The following is a 20047-nucleotide window of genomic DNA, read 5'->3' as shown; positions in this document are numbered from 1 at the left end:
TTTATATAAGTAGAAGTGATTAACTTGGCAAAATATAAAACAATTAATGTCCAAGATGACATACAAATATATGGCACTGCAAAAATGAGAATAGTGATCTTGCATTATTTCCAGCACACCAGCCACAGTCAGTGCTACTTGTTTTCTAACATCCAGTAATTCAACGAAACATGAAATTTATATATTTTTTTAATAAATGAATGTTACAGTTTATTTAATTAGAAAAGATTACTTAGTTCTGGATCTTACAATACCTGGACTCCGGATGACTTCCAGTGGGTAAGAAGTAAACACAATGTCAAACAATAAAATAATATAAAAATAAGTAAATATGAGCAATAACCATTTGTATCTTTCCTATGTAACAATATCACTTACAGGTTGAGTATCCCGTATCCAAAATGCTCGGTACCAGAAGAATTTTGGATAACGGATTATTCCGTATTTCAGAATATTTTTATAATTCAATGATGTATCTTGAGATATCTTGCATTTATGTTGTACAAACACATCAAACAAATGAAATACACACAAATATATTTTATTTCTGCATAAAACAAGGTTTCAAACCATGAAACAAAGTTTGTGTACTATCTCAGACAATGAATTAAAATGCAGAGCAATCATTTTCTTGCAGATGTTTAGTGGCAGTTACATACAGATGCAGCGCCCCTCGCTATTGCAGGGGATGGCGGAAGATTCGCCAGCCGCCATCACCCGCCACCCACCATAAGGGGACGCGCGTACGAGATGCACGCGCGTCGCCTTACAACGGGGCTCCCCCCGGGTCCCTGCCTCCTCCCCTAGGGTCGCCCCGGGTCCCCGCCGCCTTGCCGCCCCCCCCCTCTAACCCTGTCCGTCTCCCTGAAGCGGAGACGGACAGGGTTCCCGCCCCCCCGCCGATGGGAAACTGAGACGCGCGTGCATGTGAGAAGCACACGCGTCTCAGTCAGATGGGGCGCCTCTCCGCTGGCGATCGCCAGCGGCTGGATTCTGGCGCTGGCGGAGCAGTAGCGAGAGTAGTAGTAGTAGTAGTACGTTTATTTATAAGGTGCCGCAAAGTGTCCGCAGCGCCGTACATAGCAAACAAAAAAAAACAAATTACAAGGTAACGTGCAGGGTGTGTTGAAAAATACAGTATAAATAGGGGTATAGCTGGTAGAACTAAAATCAGCATCAGTTCTGAAGTAGGTGTCAAAATTGTCGAGGAGACTGAAGATGAAGTAGAGGAAGGGAAGAACAGGACAGGAGCACAGGTGAGGTAATGAGGTAGGGTGAGTACGTGAGGAAGGAGGGCCCTGCTCATAAGAGTTAACATACTAAAAGGAGGTGGGTGGACGAACGAAAAACAATAGGATAAGTAGGAACGGAGGGGAACGGAGGCAGGATAGGAGGATCAAAAGAGGTTAGGAGGAGGGATAGGCTAGTCGAAAACCATTATACTGTACAGATGGAGAGGCGCTCCATCTGTACAGTATAATGTCCTCAGTAGTGCCAGTTACATATCATGTCACCAGTAGTACTGTTACAGATGTCCCCAGAGTGCTTTTAGCAAAAAAATAAAAAAATTCACTTTCAGGGCTGTATGGTTTTCGGAATAATTTGGATAACAGATATTTGGATAAGGGATACTGGACCTGTATTATGTTAAATAACTTTAGTTTGGTAGCATCCAACTCTTGGAACATGAATATTGTTGGGATTTAAATATTTTCTTAAAGATATCTTTGATGATAAGCGAAAAACATGCCCCCCCCCCCCTTATTTTTATTGCACAAAATTGTTTGAAACATTATACACGTATGTTATGTCATTGTTTTGTATGGTGTTACTGCCCATACACAGCAAATCTTATGCGATTGAATACAATACAGTGTAAATAAAATTTAGATATAGAAAACTTTTATTCCTAATATTCTCATACGGAATGTTAGAATATATATACTTGATAATCTGTCTGTGACAAGCTGTTTGTGCTGGACAAATAAGTAGAAATCCAGATTACTGATATATCCAAGCATGCATGGCATAATCAACTCTTTTTTTCATAAACAGGTAAATTATTTTTCATTTGTAGTAAACATTGGTGTTTACAAATATGCGACATGAAAGCACTCAGCCTTGGAGTTTAAATGATTTGCATGAAAATACTGAAATCCCAGCTTGACTCCTACTCATGGAACAGTATGCTTAGTTTGTGATGACTGCTAACTTTGCATGCATTTAATCGCTGTGACCGTTTTACTGTTTTAAATGTAAATATTATCAAGTCCAATTTTAAAATTTTTTAATTTTTTTAAATTCTAACCATTAGCTACTGAGTATTTAATGAAACTTAATTATGGGTGTATTTAGTAAGCAAGTGCTATGATTTGCTGTTAACATTCAGTCGGTTGGTTGTTGATGTGTTATATAATATAGGAGATATACAGTATAGTATTTAAAAAATTGAAGTCTGTAACGGTAAGATAAAGTTAGGTTATGGATCCATTTATGGAAATGCCAATTATAAACCAAGCAAAAAACTTCTTGATCACTTAATTAAAGTGGATCTGTCACCTATTTACACACACATATATAAGAAAACAATAAGACAATACTACAGTATATATCTAAAAATATATTTATAAAGTAATAATGACTTAGGCATTTTACGTATTTAACAGTCCATTAACAAACCCCATGGTTTATTTTGTTGTTAGCTGTATATTATAGCATGCAGTTATAGTGGGCTTTATCTTGCTTATTAGTTTATGATGTACCCCCAAAACCTTTTATTATATAGAAAAGATGAAATTACCCAAGGCCCACCAGAAAAATGTATTTCTTTTGTAGGGGTGTCTGATTAAGGAAGCCTTTAAAATAGATCCATAGTGCATTACATAAATACATATTGGATAATCATAACAAACAAACAAACAAACCTGAAAACAAATCCTAAACCTTAATTAGGTCAAAGATTAGTCCAGGTTACTGCAGGGGTACTCAAACTCAGCTCTCATGAGCCCCACACAGTTCCCGTTTTCCAGGTCACCCGCTACTGTATGTGCATTTATTACTCATTGACCCGTTTTAAAAGATCGACAGGTGGAGCTAATAATTTCACTTGTGATTCTGTGAGACCTGCAAAACCTGCACTGTGTGGGGGTCCTGAGGACCGATGTTGAGAACCTGTGAGTTACTCAATCTGGAACCCTGGCATTAACATTACCTGGAATCCTAGACAAATCTTAATATGCTAAGTGTAAACTATAAACCTGGCTACAACTCAAAACTTATCTACAGAGCTTTGATGTTACCTATCCAATTCCGAGACTATAGAGAAGAGAAGAAGCCCATACAATATTCTTTGTAGCACTGGAAAGGTGAAGGTTCTTCTTCTTTTATTACTCTGTTGGAGAAAACATGATACTGTGCAGATGCAAATGAGCCTTCTTATAACATTGGGAACCAAGTCATGTGACCTTTGACCATGAATGTAATAAAGCAGCCATGATATTTGGAATATCTGTGTCATGCTGCTCAAATGTCACTGTGCTCATTTTGATTAGTTATATTGGATGTCACCAATGGATATGCCATTAAACGTGAACTTTTATTTAACTGCTCTCAGTCTCCCTCTAGGTAAATTGGCCATTCCGAAGTAGTAATTTAGCAAATATGTTTTTAATTAATTGTATTTATGGTTTATTTAGTTAATAAGGTGCCATGTAATCCCTTTGTCTGACAGGGATGCAGTTTAAATCCCGGCGGTCGGGATCCCGGCGTTCAGAATCCCGGCGTTCAGAATCCCGACGCTGGAATCCCGACCGCCGAAATCCCGACACTTTCTCCCTCCGTGGGTGTCCACGACACCCCTGGAGGGAGAATAAATTAGTGTGCCGAGCGTAGCGAGGCTCCAGGCCCGCTGCGCAGCGATCCACTTCCCCCCTTGTCGGGATTTCGGCGGTCGGGATTCCGGCGTCGTGATTTTGAACGCCGGGATCCCGACCGCCGGGATTTCATACTGAATCCGTCTGACGTACAGAAGGAATGTGACATTACCCCGATTTTCACAGCTTGGTCCAGTTTATACTGTACGTTCAGCAAATTGCCATATTTGATTTATATTTCACATCCTTATTACACATAAGCCATATACATACAGAATATAATAAAATATTTTCACTTAAGTTTTTTTTATAGTGTGCTTAAACAATTAAGGTGACAGAAGCACTTTAGGACTTCTGCAAATAGCAGAGGAACTTTTACCAAAACGAATCAGAGATTCTTGCATTAGAAGGATGAATGCTACTTGCTAATAGGTTGCTATTGATTGTGCGACACCCATGCTGTCCGCACCATGTTAATATGGAAGGCTTTTTTTTTTTCCCCTTCAAAAATACCAGTAACGTTTGTTTTATTGTTGATTTGTCTGCTGAAGATTCTACAATTTAGGACTTCTCCAAATATGTGTAATTTACACATCTCTCTTCTTGATTCTATGAATGGCAGGTGAATGGGAAGAGACAGATCACAGACACTCACATAGAAATGACTGATCTCTATGGACAGATGCCGGTGTAGTGGACAAACTCCCATAGGGATGACATCCGAATAGAAAAGAGCATGCGCTACAGTCTGCTATAGTAGAAGGACCATGTGCATTGCTCCAGCCTGGTTCCATAAAGATCAGTCTCTTACCTGTTAATTTATTACAGGAAACATGCATTGTCCTTTCCTTCTATCACTATTTTCTGCCATTATTTGTCTATAGAGTTGTTGGATTAGAAATAGAACTATGCTTTATCTTTCTATTAGCATGTTTGTACTTCTGCGCATGTTTTGCTTATGCTGTGCGCACATTTAGCATCACCACTAATAATATAGCTTTGATGCCAATTTCTACAGTATCTATCTTATGTCTTTGCAGCATTTTCTTCGACGTTTCTTTCATATATACATGACCGGTACTGTATTGTACATTGCAGACAGTAATGGCAAAAGCCTGTACAATGTGGTGCAAAGTTAGGAAGAGTTGGAAGAAATTTGGCATGTTATAACCATATTATAGTTTTTTTGTTGAATAATTATATGATTAATTACCTATTAATCTGTTCTCGATTGCAACTTTCATTAGCTTTTGTTTTTTCATTAGCAGAGAACTTTTTTTGAGATGAGGTGCTCATAAAAGATCAAGGGGGATATTTAATAATTATGACATTATAATTTATTATAATGACATTTTTAGAGCGCCGCTTATCGAGACAATAGGAAACTAATGATCATGAGAATGTATTAATATTCGCCTACAGAGGGGCTCTGAAAAAGAACCTGGGCTCTGAAAGCAAACAGCCTTGAATAGGGAAGTGATTGCTAATGCAATCACGTCTCATCTCTGTCGTGACCCCGCGGCACCATTGCACGTAAAGTCATTTCTGTGAAGAGTATGCTATGGGTTCCAATGGTTCTGGAATGTAAAGATAGCATTAGTTATAGGGCCAAGCTACAGAATGCTTCCCATTCCAGGCCTTGGTAAATTCTGCAATAGAGCAATCCCCAGAGATACCACTTCCATATGTGCTGTGGTTCCCCATACATTCAGGTGAAACCTAATATTTGCGTTTACCAACTGAAAATGGGTGTATACCGTAAAAGTTGATAATTAGGGCCCCCTGTGTGGAATACAATCAACAATTTTTTACAGGATCTCGGGGTAATGCTGGGTACTGAATAACCCATATATAGGCTAATACATTGTGACCCCATTGCTGGGTGTATATCATGATGGCCGACCATACACTTGCTGCTGTGACTGCTGGTGGCAGACATCACAACTGAGCAAGCACATGTAAATGTGTAATCACATGTAAATCAGTTGCGACGTCCGGCATAACACATCGGGTCAACAATAGGTACGTGTGCATGCATTTACCGATCTTCAGATAGATCGGAGTATCTGCCACAAGTACAACTCATCAACCTGGTGAGTAAACGGCATCAGTCATTAGTAAGATGAAAGCCTTAGGAAAAATAAGTATAGTTCATTAACTGAAGATTAGAATCAGTGGAGGACATTTACTAAGCAGGAAATGGCTCAGAAAATAAGAGTTTAGAGTTCTGCCAGGGCACGTAGTGAATGTGGTCAGACGGTGCAGATTATGGGGGAGCAGAAGTTATTGCGCATAGTGATGGTACGTTCCTTGTAATTAAAGTATAGACGCACCAGTGATATTTGTTTTTCAGTGTGCAAGACGAGATTATTGAAGGCTGCAAAAGATAATCATTTTAGTAGGGGGGGTCTTTTTATGAAGCTGACATCAAATAACGAGCTTATCTCATCTTGCAATTTAAAGAGATATATTTCCATTGCTAGCATATTTTGCAGTGGTTTCTGCCATCCCATATAACCAGCAGCAAAAGCATATCTTAGGATGGCATTAATCATGCTCAGCAATGGGGGACCAAAAAGTCCATAGAGGTTTTGCTGACTCTACTCTGGATCAGATCTCTATGTAAATGCTTGGCAGCTGGCCAGACATGCGTATATTACCAGAACCCATTGCCGGCAGTGTTAGGCTGCTGGTAAGAGGGAGAAAATATCTGCTTAAGAATGGTGTTTTTGCTGGGGCTGCAATGAGACCTTCTGTATGGTGCTGCACAATGCTAGTAACCACATTACCGCTAGCTAGCCTGTTAAATAGACTCTTCTATATCCTCCAGCTCAGAGATGGTACAAATTGGGCCTCATTCAGTTGCAAATCATAGGAGAAGCATACTATAAATGATGAAATGGACGTAACTCATTTTTATTAAGTATAAAAATATTTATACTATAATCGTAGAAAGTGTCTCATAGACCTTACATTTGTAGGATTAAAAACTGTGTTGGTTTCATTCTACAGGTCTGAAGACCATTGTGGGTGCCCTTATACAGTCTGTGAAGAAATTGTCGGATGTAATGATTTTGACAGTGTTTTGCCTCAGTGTCTTTGCTTTAATCGGTCTACAGCTTTTCATGGGTCATTTAAGGCGGAAGTGTGTTGTTTGGCCAATCAACATGGACGAACAATATTTGGCCAATGGCAGCAAAGGTTTTGACTTTGTTGAATACATTAACAATGACAGTATGTATTATAGTACCTTATATTTATACATCTTGCACGTTGTATTGTTATCCTTGTATTTGATGCTACTGAGAACAGGCTGCTAGAAAAAATAGAAATAAGCAACGTGCATTGTAGTATGTTATATTGCTACAGTACATTATGTTATAATATGCTATCAAATGTAGCCCATTGTATTATGTTGGCAATAGAGCTTTGTTCTTTATACAAGTGAAAATACTGTATCAATCAAAGAGCAGAATCACAGATTGACCAGTGATGGAATCACAGGTCTGGTAAGTATGAATAAAAAACAATAACATTTAATTGAGAAGGATCATTGAGAGATGGGGAGATCAGTTAATATGGCTGCAGAACCCTCTCTAGTTACAAAGGTCAAAGTAGTAGTCATGATAATGACATTGTGCCACAATATGTAAACCAATTGCTGTGGAGATGCAGACCAGACTCGTTTTGCTATCCCAGCTGTAATGTTATTTATGTGACTAGGAACAAAGATATAACTTTTTTCATGATTTTTAGTTTTAACTTGGCTTTCTCTAAAATCTTAGAGTTACCAAAGGTGCCCAGAGTAGCACCTAGGTCTGGTTTTATTGCTAGTAATGGGCATCGCTCTTTCATGCTTGCTCTGAGACTTGCTTGCCTACTTCATTTCCAAGGTAAAGGCTAAACAATCCCTACAAAGTAACTAAAACAACCACCAATTATCAACAGAGTTAAAACTGATGAACATTTCATATTAATGAGCAGTTTTTTAATTGTGCATTTGTAAGGTCCAGTTTACTAGTGCTAACGTCATTACTGATACAGTACACCGGACTGTGTGCAGAGAGAACCCTCCACAACACTGTTTCACCTGTTACTTCTCTTATAACCAGTGGCGACTCCAGAGGTGGGGTTGTAGCACAGTTCAGAATTCAAATAGGGGAGCACCACTAACTGCTAGTGAGTCTATTTTTATGGCATTTGGTGGCAGTTGCTGTGCCTCCCCTATTTGAATATTGAACTGTCCCTGCCTCTGCAGCCTCCTCTGCTTAGAAGTGGTGTTCAGCAGTTATAATAGAAACAAATCAGGCGCAAAAAATATATAACAGTTTAAAAAATATATAAGACCATCTAATTAATTATAAATATATATGCAGCTCCAATGGTAATCTGGAGTGTTACCAAGGATTAAGTGACAGAAAAAAATAGAGTTAAGTCTTAGAGAGCACAATATTGAATAACAAATAATTTATTATAAACTGAATCAGAATAAAATAAAACACAATTCATAAAGGACAATAACAAGACACAAATACATATAATAATAATAATAATAATAATAATAATAATAATAATAATAATAAAAATAATCAAATTAGAAATAAAATTAAAAACAGCCAATCAATTCCACCAGGATTAGACAGTAGATCCTCTTGTAGTAGTTTTAAAAAAATGGCTTAATGATCTCTTTAATTAACGGCTGGCCAGCACTTACTGTTAATTATTGATAATGTGGGAAATTGCCTTCTGATTATAAAAGAGGCGATATCAGTCTTCTGATGAAACCTTCTGATGAAACCTCCAGACACCCCAGTGCGGAGAAACGCGTTAAGGATATTGGACTGACCACTACTCGCCAATCTTTCCATCAGAGGAAACCATCTAACTCTGTGACAAAGACACCTCCAAGCCGTCTAGCTCAGCAGACTATCAATAAGCACAGTGTCGGGAGCAGACCGTCCGCCTGCACAGCTCTGAAACGAGTGACGGACACCAACTGATCCCCTGTGGCTGTTAGCGTGAAAGATCAAGAGCACCGGGTGAGTCACAGCTGTGGTCACAACACAGTGCTGACACCGGCGCCGGTGTAGACCTGGGTCTCCTTGTCCGCTGATCGCAATTCCTCTTAAACGGTACTCTGCTTCCCGCTGGTGACTGTGCCCTCTCGATGCCCTGTCACTAATCTTGCGGGCTCACCCCTGGTCTGCTGATCGTGTATCCATCTAGTCCAGGGGTGGGCAACTATTTTGGCTGGGGGGCCGCTTATCAAAACCAGAAAATATTCGAGGGCCGCACACATATCTTGTATATACAATATATATAGTGCAGGTTTGTACCACAGTACTGCGGCGGCACTCACAGGATTTAATTCTTTAAAAGTATGGTCTGTATTTTCTTTTAAAGAATTAAGTCCTGTGAATGCCGCCGCAGTACTTCGGTACAAACCTGCACTATATCTCGGGAAGGCACCTTACTTAGCAGCCGTTTTCCTACTGCGCCCGCCCTGCACAGATTCAGGGAGCCTGGGAGGGGACGTGGAGAAACTTTAAATATTTCTTGGAGTCTCTGTGCCTGCCACGCACAGCATTTCTGGGAGCGTGGGAGGGGACGCGGTGACACGGCCGCGCCAACCAATGGCTGGGGGGCGGCTGCCGCGTCATCACGTCCCCTCCCACGTTCCCAGTAATGCTGTGTGCGGCAGGCACAGACGGACATTAACGCGGCGTCGGCGGCATTCAAAAGTCAATGACAATCGGCTATAGTCGGGCCGCTTGTCATACTAATATGTGTCAGAGTGGCGGGCCAGACCTAAGCGGCTCGCGGGCCGCATCCGGCCCGCGGGCCGCCTGTTGCCCACCACTGATCTAGTCGATACCCTGCTTACCCACTCGTGACTGTGCCCTCTTGATGCCATATGGCTAACTCTGCGTGAGACAGCAGCTCATATACATCAGCAGTACCTATATAATCACCGGCCCTACTGTGAGTGTCCCCCTGATTTAAACTGGAATTAACTAAATTGATGGTTTTCTCTAAACATTGGATGACTGATATCCCCTCTTTTATAATCAGAAGGCAATTTCCCACATTATCAATAATTAACAATAAGTGCTGGTCAGCCGTTAATTAAAGGGATCATTAAGCCATTTTTTAAAACTACTTCAAGAGGATCTACTGTCTCATCCTGGTGGAATTGATTGGCTGTTTTTAATTTTATTTCTAATTTTATTTTTTATTATTATTATATGTATTTGTGTATTTTTATTGTCCTTAATGAATTGTGTTTTATTTTATTCTGATTCAGTTTATAATAAATGATTTATTGTTCAATATTGCGCTCTCTGAGAGTTTTTTTCTGATCAGCAGTTAGCCTGGAGTGATAGACTGTTTCACATGCAGAGGAAGCTAATTGCATTCATTTCAGTTTACATTGTTTATAGAACCTAGGATACCAAAAAATGGAAAGGTTAGTTCAATTTAGGATTAGGACGCAGACGCACATATTGAAGGCTCACTCTTCCATGTCCTTTTTTATTTTCTCTGTTGCTTTATTATTTATACTTTTTGTTGTTGTTGCATAAAATAGATTCTTCTGCATACAGGCAACATTTCCCTGAATAATGGATAGATTGAGTTAAGTTATTATGTGATAAAGTAAATTGTTGTTTTTATGGAAAAGAGAATAATATAGAACATTCAGGTTACAAAAGGCCTTTATTGTGAGGTCAGTTGTTTGCACATGTTAGTGCACAAACAGTGAGCATCACCTGGATGGACACAGGAAGACAGATATGGATACAAATATTGCACCATATTACAATAGTAGGCCACTTGTCTCTTTACTTTCTCAAGTTAAATTATAATGAATAGAAATACATTTGATTAGTTAATTGGAAATGTTCTATGCGAAAAGGGGCAAGCATGAATGGAACTAGTATATGCTTTTTATTAAAGTCTTTTACCCTCATCTGTTTGGGTCCAGCAACACAAATAGCATTCAACACGGGCATCGGGACAAATTTAGCCACAGTGGAGAAGGGTCTCCAAAAAATGCACAGAATGATACGCAGTTACAGTATTTGACCATTGACATCTCTTTCTATCTCATTGTAAATGACTGCCTTTGTCCCTTGTTTCTTTAATTATGCGTTTATACAATCTTAAGACAATAGTCTGACTTGTCTTAAGGGCAAGTCGGAGTCGATTTCCCTTAAGCTCACCCGGCAGCTCATCCGCACTTGATGTGCCATTTTTTGCATGCAATAAATAGCATGTGATTTATTGCATGTAAAAGAACTCCCGGGGAACTGATGGGGAAGTCAAAGGAAGTCGAATGCGATACATCTCGGGTGCTAAAAAGTACCCTCAATGTCCACTGATGGCTGCACTTACGATTTATATTATGTGCAGCACGTCCGACCTCTGACCCGATGCGCAAGTTTCCGCATATGAGATTGGATGACAAACACATGCGACTTGGCCTGATTTCACTCGATTTCTCAGCCCGATCCATCGAAATTGTGTGAAATCGGGCAAAATAGAGCAAAATTGCACTAGTTTATGGGGGCCTTTACATTACTTTTGTTGATAATAATGATAAGAAGCCAATTTTCACTGAATCTTATTATTACATTATTAAACTGATGTTTGTATTTACTTGTAATTATTTTTTATGTAAATATTAGCATTTTGAATATAAATATTACATTTTTAAATTAGTATTTAAATTACTTTCTTACAAATGTTTTATTTTTCCCTATATTTTATGTATTATACTGCATATTGGATTGCATAAGTCTAAAATGTTCTATGGTATATTAGGTAGATCTAAATGTATTAAACTCTATATTGTTTGTACTGTATAACTGTTTTTAGTTACTTTAATATATATCGTGTCCAAATTTTCAGCAAACTTTTACAAAATTCATGGAGCCGTTGATCCAATACTCTGCGGCAATAGTTCGGATGCAGGGTAAGTAATTTATACTACTTACACTTACAGTACACTTCTTATGTGATATGATGATAAGTATCGGGGAGTAGGGTTTATTTTGACAGCATTCATAACAGTGGTTTGAATTTTGATGTTTAGGAGCATATTGTTATAGCCTACACTTTTCAGAAACTATTTGTTGCATCATTGGTTAAATGCATAATGGTAAATGTTATTCGGATTTTGGAAGTGCAGACACCGTATTTCAGATCTGTGATTTTACAAGGCAAAAAAATCATCTAGTCATCATCTATTCCTTATTGGCCAATTAAAGCAACATAAAGAAGACATTTTGGAGCAATGTTTCCAATACATGTTCAATAAGATGCAGAACAATAATTATCAGCAATTAATTGAAATGATCAAATTTTGGATTCCTATTCATGTATGATGGCCCTCATTTATACACAGCTGTACTTTGACTTGATCTTTCCAAAATACATTTGTGGTGTACATAATGAGTTTGAGGGCCTCATCACTGCTTCACCGCCTCGCTTGATGGCTAGTATGAGATTCTTGTGTTATACTTAATCAAACTTTGGTGTGGTCTATCAGAGGCTTCCTCTGGCCAACCATGAAATCAGTAAAATTTTTCACATTAACAGTCCTCAACATTAAAATGTAAGCTGCAGATCCATGAAAGTGATTATTCAGGGCATCACATGGATTAAACTTTGAGTGAATCTTTTGGGACACCAAGTCTTGGGAGGACTGACAACTGTCTTGTCCACTGCTTTTCATTTTTGCATTATCTTTCAGACAGTAGAATGATGGGGTTCAAATTATTTAGAAATTGCCTTTCCAGGCTTATTCACAGCAACAGTTGCCTCTCTGGCACCTGAAAGTTCCAGACCAATCTGCTAAAGGTCTCCTTTTTTCTAGAGGGTGTAGCACATGCTTAATCATCTTATAAGCAGCACTTTGCTCACATTGCTACTTTATTGATTTGGAATTAGAGAGGGTACATTTACTTTTTCACACTTTTTTTAAATAAGGTTGTCTTGTAAGCCAGTACTAAAAATATCCAAAATAGACAGAAACAACATAATATGCAGAATATACACATGGAGCTAAAGACAGCCAGCATAGACATAGCGTATGTCATTGCCAGGGCCGGCAACAGAAATCTTGGGGCCCCATACATTGATATTTCTGGGTGCTCCCCACCCCCTTAAGCACTAGTAGTTGTGTGGAGCAGGGAGGGATAGTGGGCATATTGGTGGCAAGAAGTCCCATTTAATAGCTGCCCCCAGTGCAGACAGTCTCACCTCTGAACTGACAGCTACTACATATTATGCCACACACTGTAATGCCTACTACACATTCTACATTCTACCACACACCGTAATGCCCATTGCACATTATGCCACACACTATAATGCTCATTACATATTTCTATACACACTATGATGTCCATTACATATTATGCCACACACCATAATGCCTATTACACATTAGGCCACAAACCATAATGCCCATTACAAATGATACCATACATGTTAATGCCCATTACTTATACCACACACTATAATGCCAATTACACATTAGTCATAATGAGGCGGCGCTCATGTCAGTGTGTATAAGGTGCAGCCGGAAGCTGCATGATATGACAGGCATACCCAGGCAGCTTCCCCTCCCGAGTCCCTGCAGCACCGCGGTCGCAAAAATGCTTGATGGGGGGTTGGTTTATGTGTCAGCCACCCACAGCAATCGAGTGCCGGGCGGCTGACTGCAGGGACGAGAGGCTGATTCTGGGGCCCCACCAATCGTCGGGCCCGGGTCAGCTGTCCCCTTTGACCTCTCTTTTGGCGGGCCTGGTCATTGTGAGTGTTCAAATAACAGATTAGAGTGCATATATTCCCAATATTTTAGTATATTCAAATGTGGTAATGGACCATACAGATAACCTGCTATATCAAAAGTAATAAATGCAGGACCATTCAGAACTACTAATATGAAATTATATAAACAGCTTATAAACAGCTTATAGAAAAAAGAAAGCAAAAAAACAACAACCTAAAGGTGCCCATACACGGTGCAATAATTGCATGTGTTTTGGTCTAGATCACATCGCACGCAAATCGTATGCGATTTGCATGGGATTTGTGTGTGATGCAATCAGTACCTAGTTCAAAAATTATGCGCAGCACATACATTGTTATCTGTGCGGTGGGATGTGCGCAGGAGCATGGGTCGCATCGCACCCGCAAATCGCACCATGTATGGGCATCTTTACACTAAACAAACTGTAGAAACAATCAAGTACAATACGATATATCAGTAAATACATTTAAAAAAAAAAAAGCCACACTCGGAATACAAACTGAACAAAAGAAGTAGTAGAAGAAAAGAAAATAATTGACATAGAAATACACAAAGTTTGCTATGTGGATTAGTGCGAGGACACATAGACTCCAGCTACTGTGGTCCAGATATGGCCAAATTTAGTGCCTGTTTTATGGACAAAATACATATACAGTATTGCTCATGTTCCACAATGGCATTCACCAAGGAAACCCACTCTGAAATAACTGGGCCTCTGGAAGCCATCCAGGAGCAGAACATACATAGCTTAGCAAGTCCACACAAATTAATAGCGTATTGGACACTGTATTTATCTAACTCATTATCCTTCCTAGCTCCTAGGCGACAGAATTTAGCAGTAAGCACTGAATACAAGCATGAGACATAGCAGATTTCACCTGAACCCAGAATGCTGAACCACAGAACACTCCCATAATAAGCGACAGAAAGTCCCCTGAGCATTGCCACACTTGGGACGGAGGACAGAATGCCGGCCTCCAAAATGCACCAAACAAACAGTTAAATAAGTTCTGTGTAAAACAAATAACTGGATTTGTTAAAACCATATAGATGTAGTAGTTTTACAGGGATCTTCCAGGGCCATCTCGCAATCCTCATCACCAAAGCTCTAAACACACGAGGCGATTTGATTGCTGAGCAATTTGATCGCTAGCAATTTTGACTTAATATCGCTCAGTGACCAAATCGCTGAGTGTCCAGCTTTCATTAGCGAATAGCGATGGTCGCTGACAAAAATGGAGTCACTGCAGGAGAAAGTCTCTGGTTGCAGGAGCATGCTCCCCCAACCAGCGACCAGTACCGGGCTGGTCGTGGGAGAGAGCTCCTAGCAACCAACACCCCGTATAGGCTAAATCACGTGTATACAGGGCTTAAGAGTCCCCACCAGATCCTCCCAACCACGTCATAACACAGGCAGGATATCTTTATGATGTGAGGACACTAAAAAGGTGTACGTGAGGGATACAGGTTGCACAGGACTCAAATTTAACACAAACTGTTTGTGTAATTTCTTTTTACTTATACAATTAGATTGGTAAGTTTTTGGACCTGCTGGAAACTAGAGAATTGTTTACTATGTCCTGATATATATATAAAACGTGGATTTTTTCACAGGAATGTATGTACTGTGGAGGTTGTTCTGATTCACTCAGAAAGGCACAATCACTCTCTAATGGACAAAACCATATGCAATTCAGGTGGGGCTGATGTAACTTGTACAGAGAGAGTTAGATTTGGGTGTTTTATTGTTTCTGTGCAGGGTAAATACTGGCTGCTTTTTTTTTTACACTGCAATATAGATATCAGTTTGAAGTACCCCCACCCAAATATAACTCTCTCTGCACATATTACATCAGCCCCACCTGCAGTGCACATGGTTTTGTCCATTAGAGATTGATTGTGCCTTTCTGAGTGAATCAGAATAACCCCCTGTAAATTCTCAATGATTATGCTGGATTATATGGGCAATATTAACCTGTGCTGACAGTATAACCACTGCTTCCCTAAGGGAACACTTACTGTACATACAGTAGGTCACACTCTCCTGTGATGGTTGGAAACAAATGAACCATGCTGCAATTTCATTAGAGGACACAACCCATGAACAATTACACATTTTTCCTACAGGACACTTGTGATTATAATTTGATGGTTGCTTATGAACTACTGTAGGGCACGTGTAGTGTACACAAAATCCCTTATAAATGTTCTTTCTACTGTATATATGTGAACAAACATTGATGGATTAATATACAGATCTTCACACATCTAGCCTCAATACGCCATGCACTGCGAGATGCGGCGTTAATGAGCTAGTAATTCCTGTGCAACTCTGCTGACGTAGGGAGTCTTTTGTTGGATGAAATGCTGCGTTTCCAGGGAAACACTGTAAGATACATAGAGCTGCAGTCGCACATAGAAGATAATCATGCCGCATATAATTTTAATCAGCAAAGCCTGCTTGTGCATGCTAATCACATATCAATGTACACAAGATTCTTTTTAATAGAGAAATCAGCACAAAAATACGCTTGATGCTAATGCATCACATGATTCTTCACTATGGCCTTTATTCAGATCTGATCGCAGTACAAATTTGTTTGGAAAATGTGCAAAACCATGTGCGCTACAGATGGGGCAGATGTAACATGTGCAGAGAGTTACATTTTGGTGAGTTATTTTGTTTCTGTGCAGGGTTAATACTGGCTTCTTTATTCTTACACTGCAATTTAGATTTCAGTTTCAACACACACCACCCAAATTTAACTCTCTCTGCACATCTACCCCACCTGCAGTGCACATGGTTTTGCCCATTTTCCAAACAAAATTTGTACTGCAATCAGATCTGAATAAGGACCTATTAGAGCAGTAAAATTCTGGAAATCATTCGTGGTTACAGCAACTACTGTTAATGAATTTAAATAAAAACTGGATACATTTTTGGCCTCTAAGGGAATCTTATAGATATGACTTACTCAAGTCAGTAGTTACAAATTAGATAGGATGAACTCAATGGACTAATGTCTTTTTCCAGCCTTAATTACTATGTTACTATGGGGGTTATTCTAGTTCACTCTTTCTGACAAAATCTTCTTAGATGGACAAAACCATGTGCACTGCAGGGGGGGCAGATGTAACATGTGCAGAGAGAATTAGATTTGGGTGAGTTCTTTTGTTTCTGTGCACATGGTTTTGTCCATCTAAGAAGGATTTTGTCCATCTAAGAAGGATTTTGTCAGAAAGAGTGATCTAGAATAAGGCCCTATGTATGTTACACCATAGTACAGGACTCGAAGGGCTGTTTACTACTTGCGGAGGCTAAATGTATGTGAACACATCTGTACAATAACTATAAAAACCCCAACTGAACATGTTTTTTGTTTTTTTATAGTGTCGCAATTTCCAAATCTGTATTTTATTAATCCGTTAATCCTAAATCTGCAACATAAATCCTGAATTCTAAAGATCAGATTGCTACAACTTCTTGGCAATATATATTCTTAATGCTTAGATAAGTATATTTTAGCTGGAGCAAGGAAGCACAATTGCAGATGTGCACATGTCCATGCATGTCCATCCTATTTCGAGTCAGGCAGAACTTGGCAGGATCTGTCTTTCTGTTAAAATTAGCATTTTGGGAAGGGAACTGGGTAGTGACAGTATGAACGCACAGAGCCACAGTCTTGTGGGCATGTATCTTATACTCCGTGTAATTTGGAAACCCATTTTTGACTGATCTACTTTATCTAGCATTGCACTGATACAAGACCCGGTAGTTTTGAAGACGGTTGCTGTAGATGGCATACTAACAGTGGGTGGCATGGGTTTCTATTCTCAGTCATACAAACCCACTTGTTGCTCCTACAGAATGTCTCATGATTAGATTGTAACAAATAAGGCTTCTTTGGCCATCCGCAACTACAGCGTCTTTGTGGGCAACTCAGATCTAGGTTGCCTATAATGGTTATAACAGGGAAATGTGAGGTCTGCTGGCACAAGGAAAGTCCTTTTGGAATGATGATAAAATCAGAAAGGGTGCATGGGAAATTCTCCATAGAGAACAGTTGTATTGTAATATACATATATACGCAGGTTGATATTTATTTACAGTTCATTCTTGTGTTTTAGGCAATGCCCGGAGGGATACACATGCATGAAAGCAGGCAGAAATCCAAACTTCGGCTACACAAACTTTGATACATTTAGTTGGGCCTTTCTGGCCTTATTTCGCCTTATGACTCAGGATTTTTGGGAAAACTTGTACCAGTTAGTAAGTACACTTAATGCCTCAATTTAAACATCCTGCCACTTTTGCACAAGTTTTATACTTTGTTAAGAGATGAATTGTAATTAAACTATAACATGCATTGACACATTACTGCATGTGGGTTTGACATGTGGGTATGACATGTATAAAAGTGTAAACCTTGGGGCTATATGTACTGTCTACGAAGTGCACCCGGCGTATAAGACGACCCCCACTTGGAGGCATGTTTTTCAGGGGGAAAAAGTCGTCTTATATGCCGGCAAATACGGTATGTAATCTGCTTGTCATGTTCCTCCGAACCAGGTTCTTAACATGCTACACTTAAAGTGTACCTTGGGCTGGAAACTACATTGTCTAGAGGGGAGACAATGCAATGTGCCCTCTTTTCTTGTGCTTGTGCATGGGGGCCTGCGTAGTGTAGATCAGCTAGAGCTTCATTGTGCTTGCTTTGAGGCAATCGTGGGTGCAGGTGATGGTGGCACTAGTGGTTTCACAAAAGGTGTTGCAGGTACAAGCTCCCTCCCCTGCTGGCCCTGTACCGAGGTACAAGGTATGGTATTGAAATACTAAAAGTTGGGATCATGATGGCCAGAATCATGAGGGATCATGGTAAGTATTTTAACCCTACCTTACCTACCTCACAAGCAGCCTTAGGCTGGGGTCACACATAGTGGCCAAGCAGGTCCAGTTCAGCGTGACCTGCTTGGCCTTAAGGAGGATGTGTGGGGGCATTGCTAACTGGATTTCAAGTGGAACACAGCCACACTGGGTGAACACGTACATTCAAATGCATGTGTTCCTCCTTAAATCCGGTTGTGCCACCATCCAGTCCATATGTATGTGTGGGTGGCTGCATAGTAGCCTTTGGCAGGATCCTTCTGGCCAAGCGGGTCCTGTTGAATGAGACTTGCTCGGCTGCTATGTGTGGTCACAGCCTAACCGCAACTGCATCCTAGCCCGTATCCCCCCCTCCTGCAGCCTAATTTTTACCCTCTCCCTAGTGTCTAACCTAACCCCAGTACTTACCATCAATATATTTTGGGTTTCTATCATACAAATGGAGCTATTTTGTGGTGTAAATCAATTTTAATGAGAATATAACCTGGCTCATTGTTGTCACCGCCTCCAGAATTCTCATTCATATTGGTACAGCCACAGAGAGTGTTTGCCTCTGTTTTGTACATATAACACATTCATTTTGCTCACATGTATATTTATTTGCACATTATACAGGAATGTTGAAACTATTGATGTTCAGTAAGAATGCAAAAAATATATTAATTGTTTTTTTTTTATTACTTAGTCCCTTCGTGCTTCTGGAAAAACATACATGATCTTCTTTGTTTTGGTCATCTTTGTTGGCTCATTTTACCTGGTGAATTTAATTCTGGCTGTAGTAGCTATGGCCTATGAAGAACAAAACCAAGCAACACTGGAGGAAGCAGAACAAAAGGAACATGAATTCAAAGCAATGCTGGAGCAGTTGAAGAAAATTCAGGAAGACCAGGTCTGGCCACAATATGAATAATACGAAACTATTCTTTATGTCATTTCTACATTAGTAGCGTTACAGATTAAGGGGCCGAATCTATCAAGGAGGCGCAGTGCTGATGATGTCATGATGTCATGCCAAAAAAATGGCCACCTCTTCTACATCTCAGTCAGTAACACAGACAGTGGGAATTGTTACGCTTACAGTGTGTAAGCGTAACAATTCCCACAATTATTCCTGTTTACCAGTTTTTCCCAGGACTTTGCACTAAAATTGCCAGGATGAAATAGAGTTTCCAATCCTGGGATTTTGGGATTAGACTGTGCATGCACTGTCTAATGCCGGGCAACATCTGAGCACCCACTCAGATGCTGCCCAGCTGCTCCTGTGTTCAGAGGTCACGCTGCACAGCCGCACTCCCGCTCTGCTGCCAGCTCCACTCTTGGCTGCACCGCCGCAGCCTATACCGCTCCCGCCGCCCATGTGAGTAAATTTGCAGGGTGGCTGGTTTGGGTGGCAGAGGCGGGTCTTTTATTAGGGAGACAAAAAAAATGCCCCGGGATTTGCATCCTTAATAGCAATCTGCAATTTTGTTCATA

General features: G+C 40.0%; 1 protein-coding gene across 8 annotated transcripts in view; it reads left to right on the top strand.

Moving 5' to 3' along the window:
* SCN8A (sodium voltage-gated channel alpha subunit 8) overlaps positions 1 to 20047 on the top strand; it is a 192284-nt gene that overhangs the window by 100945 nt on the left and 71292 nt on the right. For all 8 annotated transcript variants that reach the window (XM_083169477.1, XM_083169473.1, XM_083169471.1 and 5 more), the window contains exons 7-10: positions 6885 to 7106; positions 11781 to 11844; positions 17818 to 17959; positions 19260 to 19463. In XM_083169477.1, the coding sequence (XP_083025603.1) occupies positions 6885 to 7106; positions 11781 to 11844; positions 17818 to 17959; positions 19260 to 19463 (632 nt within the window). The remainder of the gene's footprint in view (positions 1 to 6884; positions 7107 to 11780; positions 11845 to 17817; positions 17960 to 19259; positions 19464 to 20047) is intronic.

Source organism: Crinia signifera, chromosome 2 (assembly GCF_055691185.1).
Source record: "Crinia signifera chromosome 2, ASM5569118v1, whole genome shotgun sequence".
NCBI classification, from domain to species: domain Eukaryota; kingdom Metazoa; phylum Chordata; class Amphibia; order Anura; family Myobatrachidae; genus Crinia; species Crinia signifera.
The sequence above is the reverse complement of the archived record's forward strand: the minus strand, read 5'-3'. Positions and strand labels throughout refer to the sequence as shown.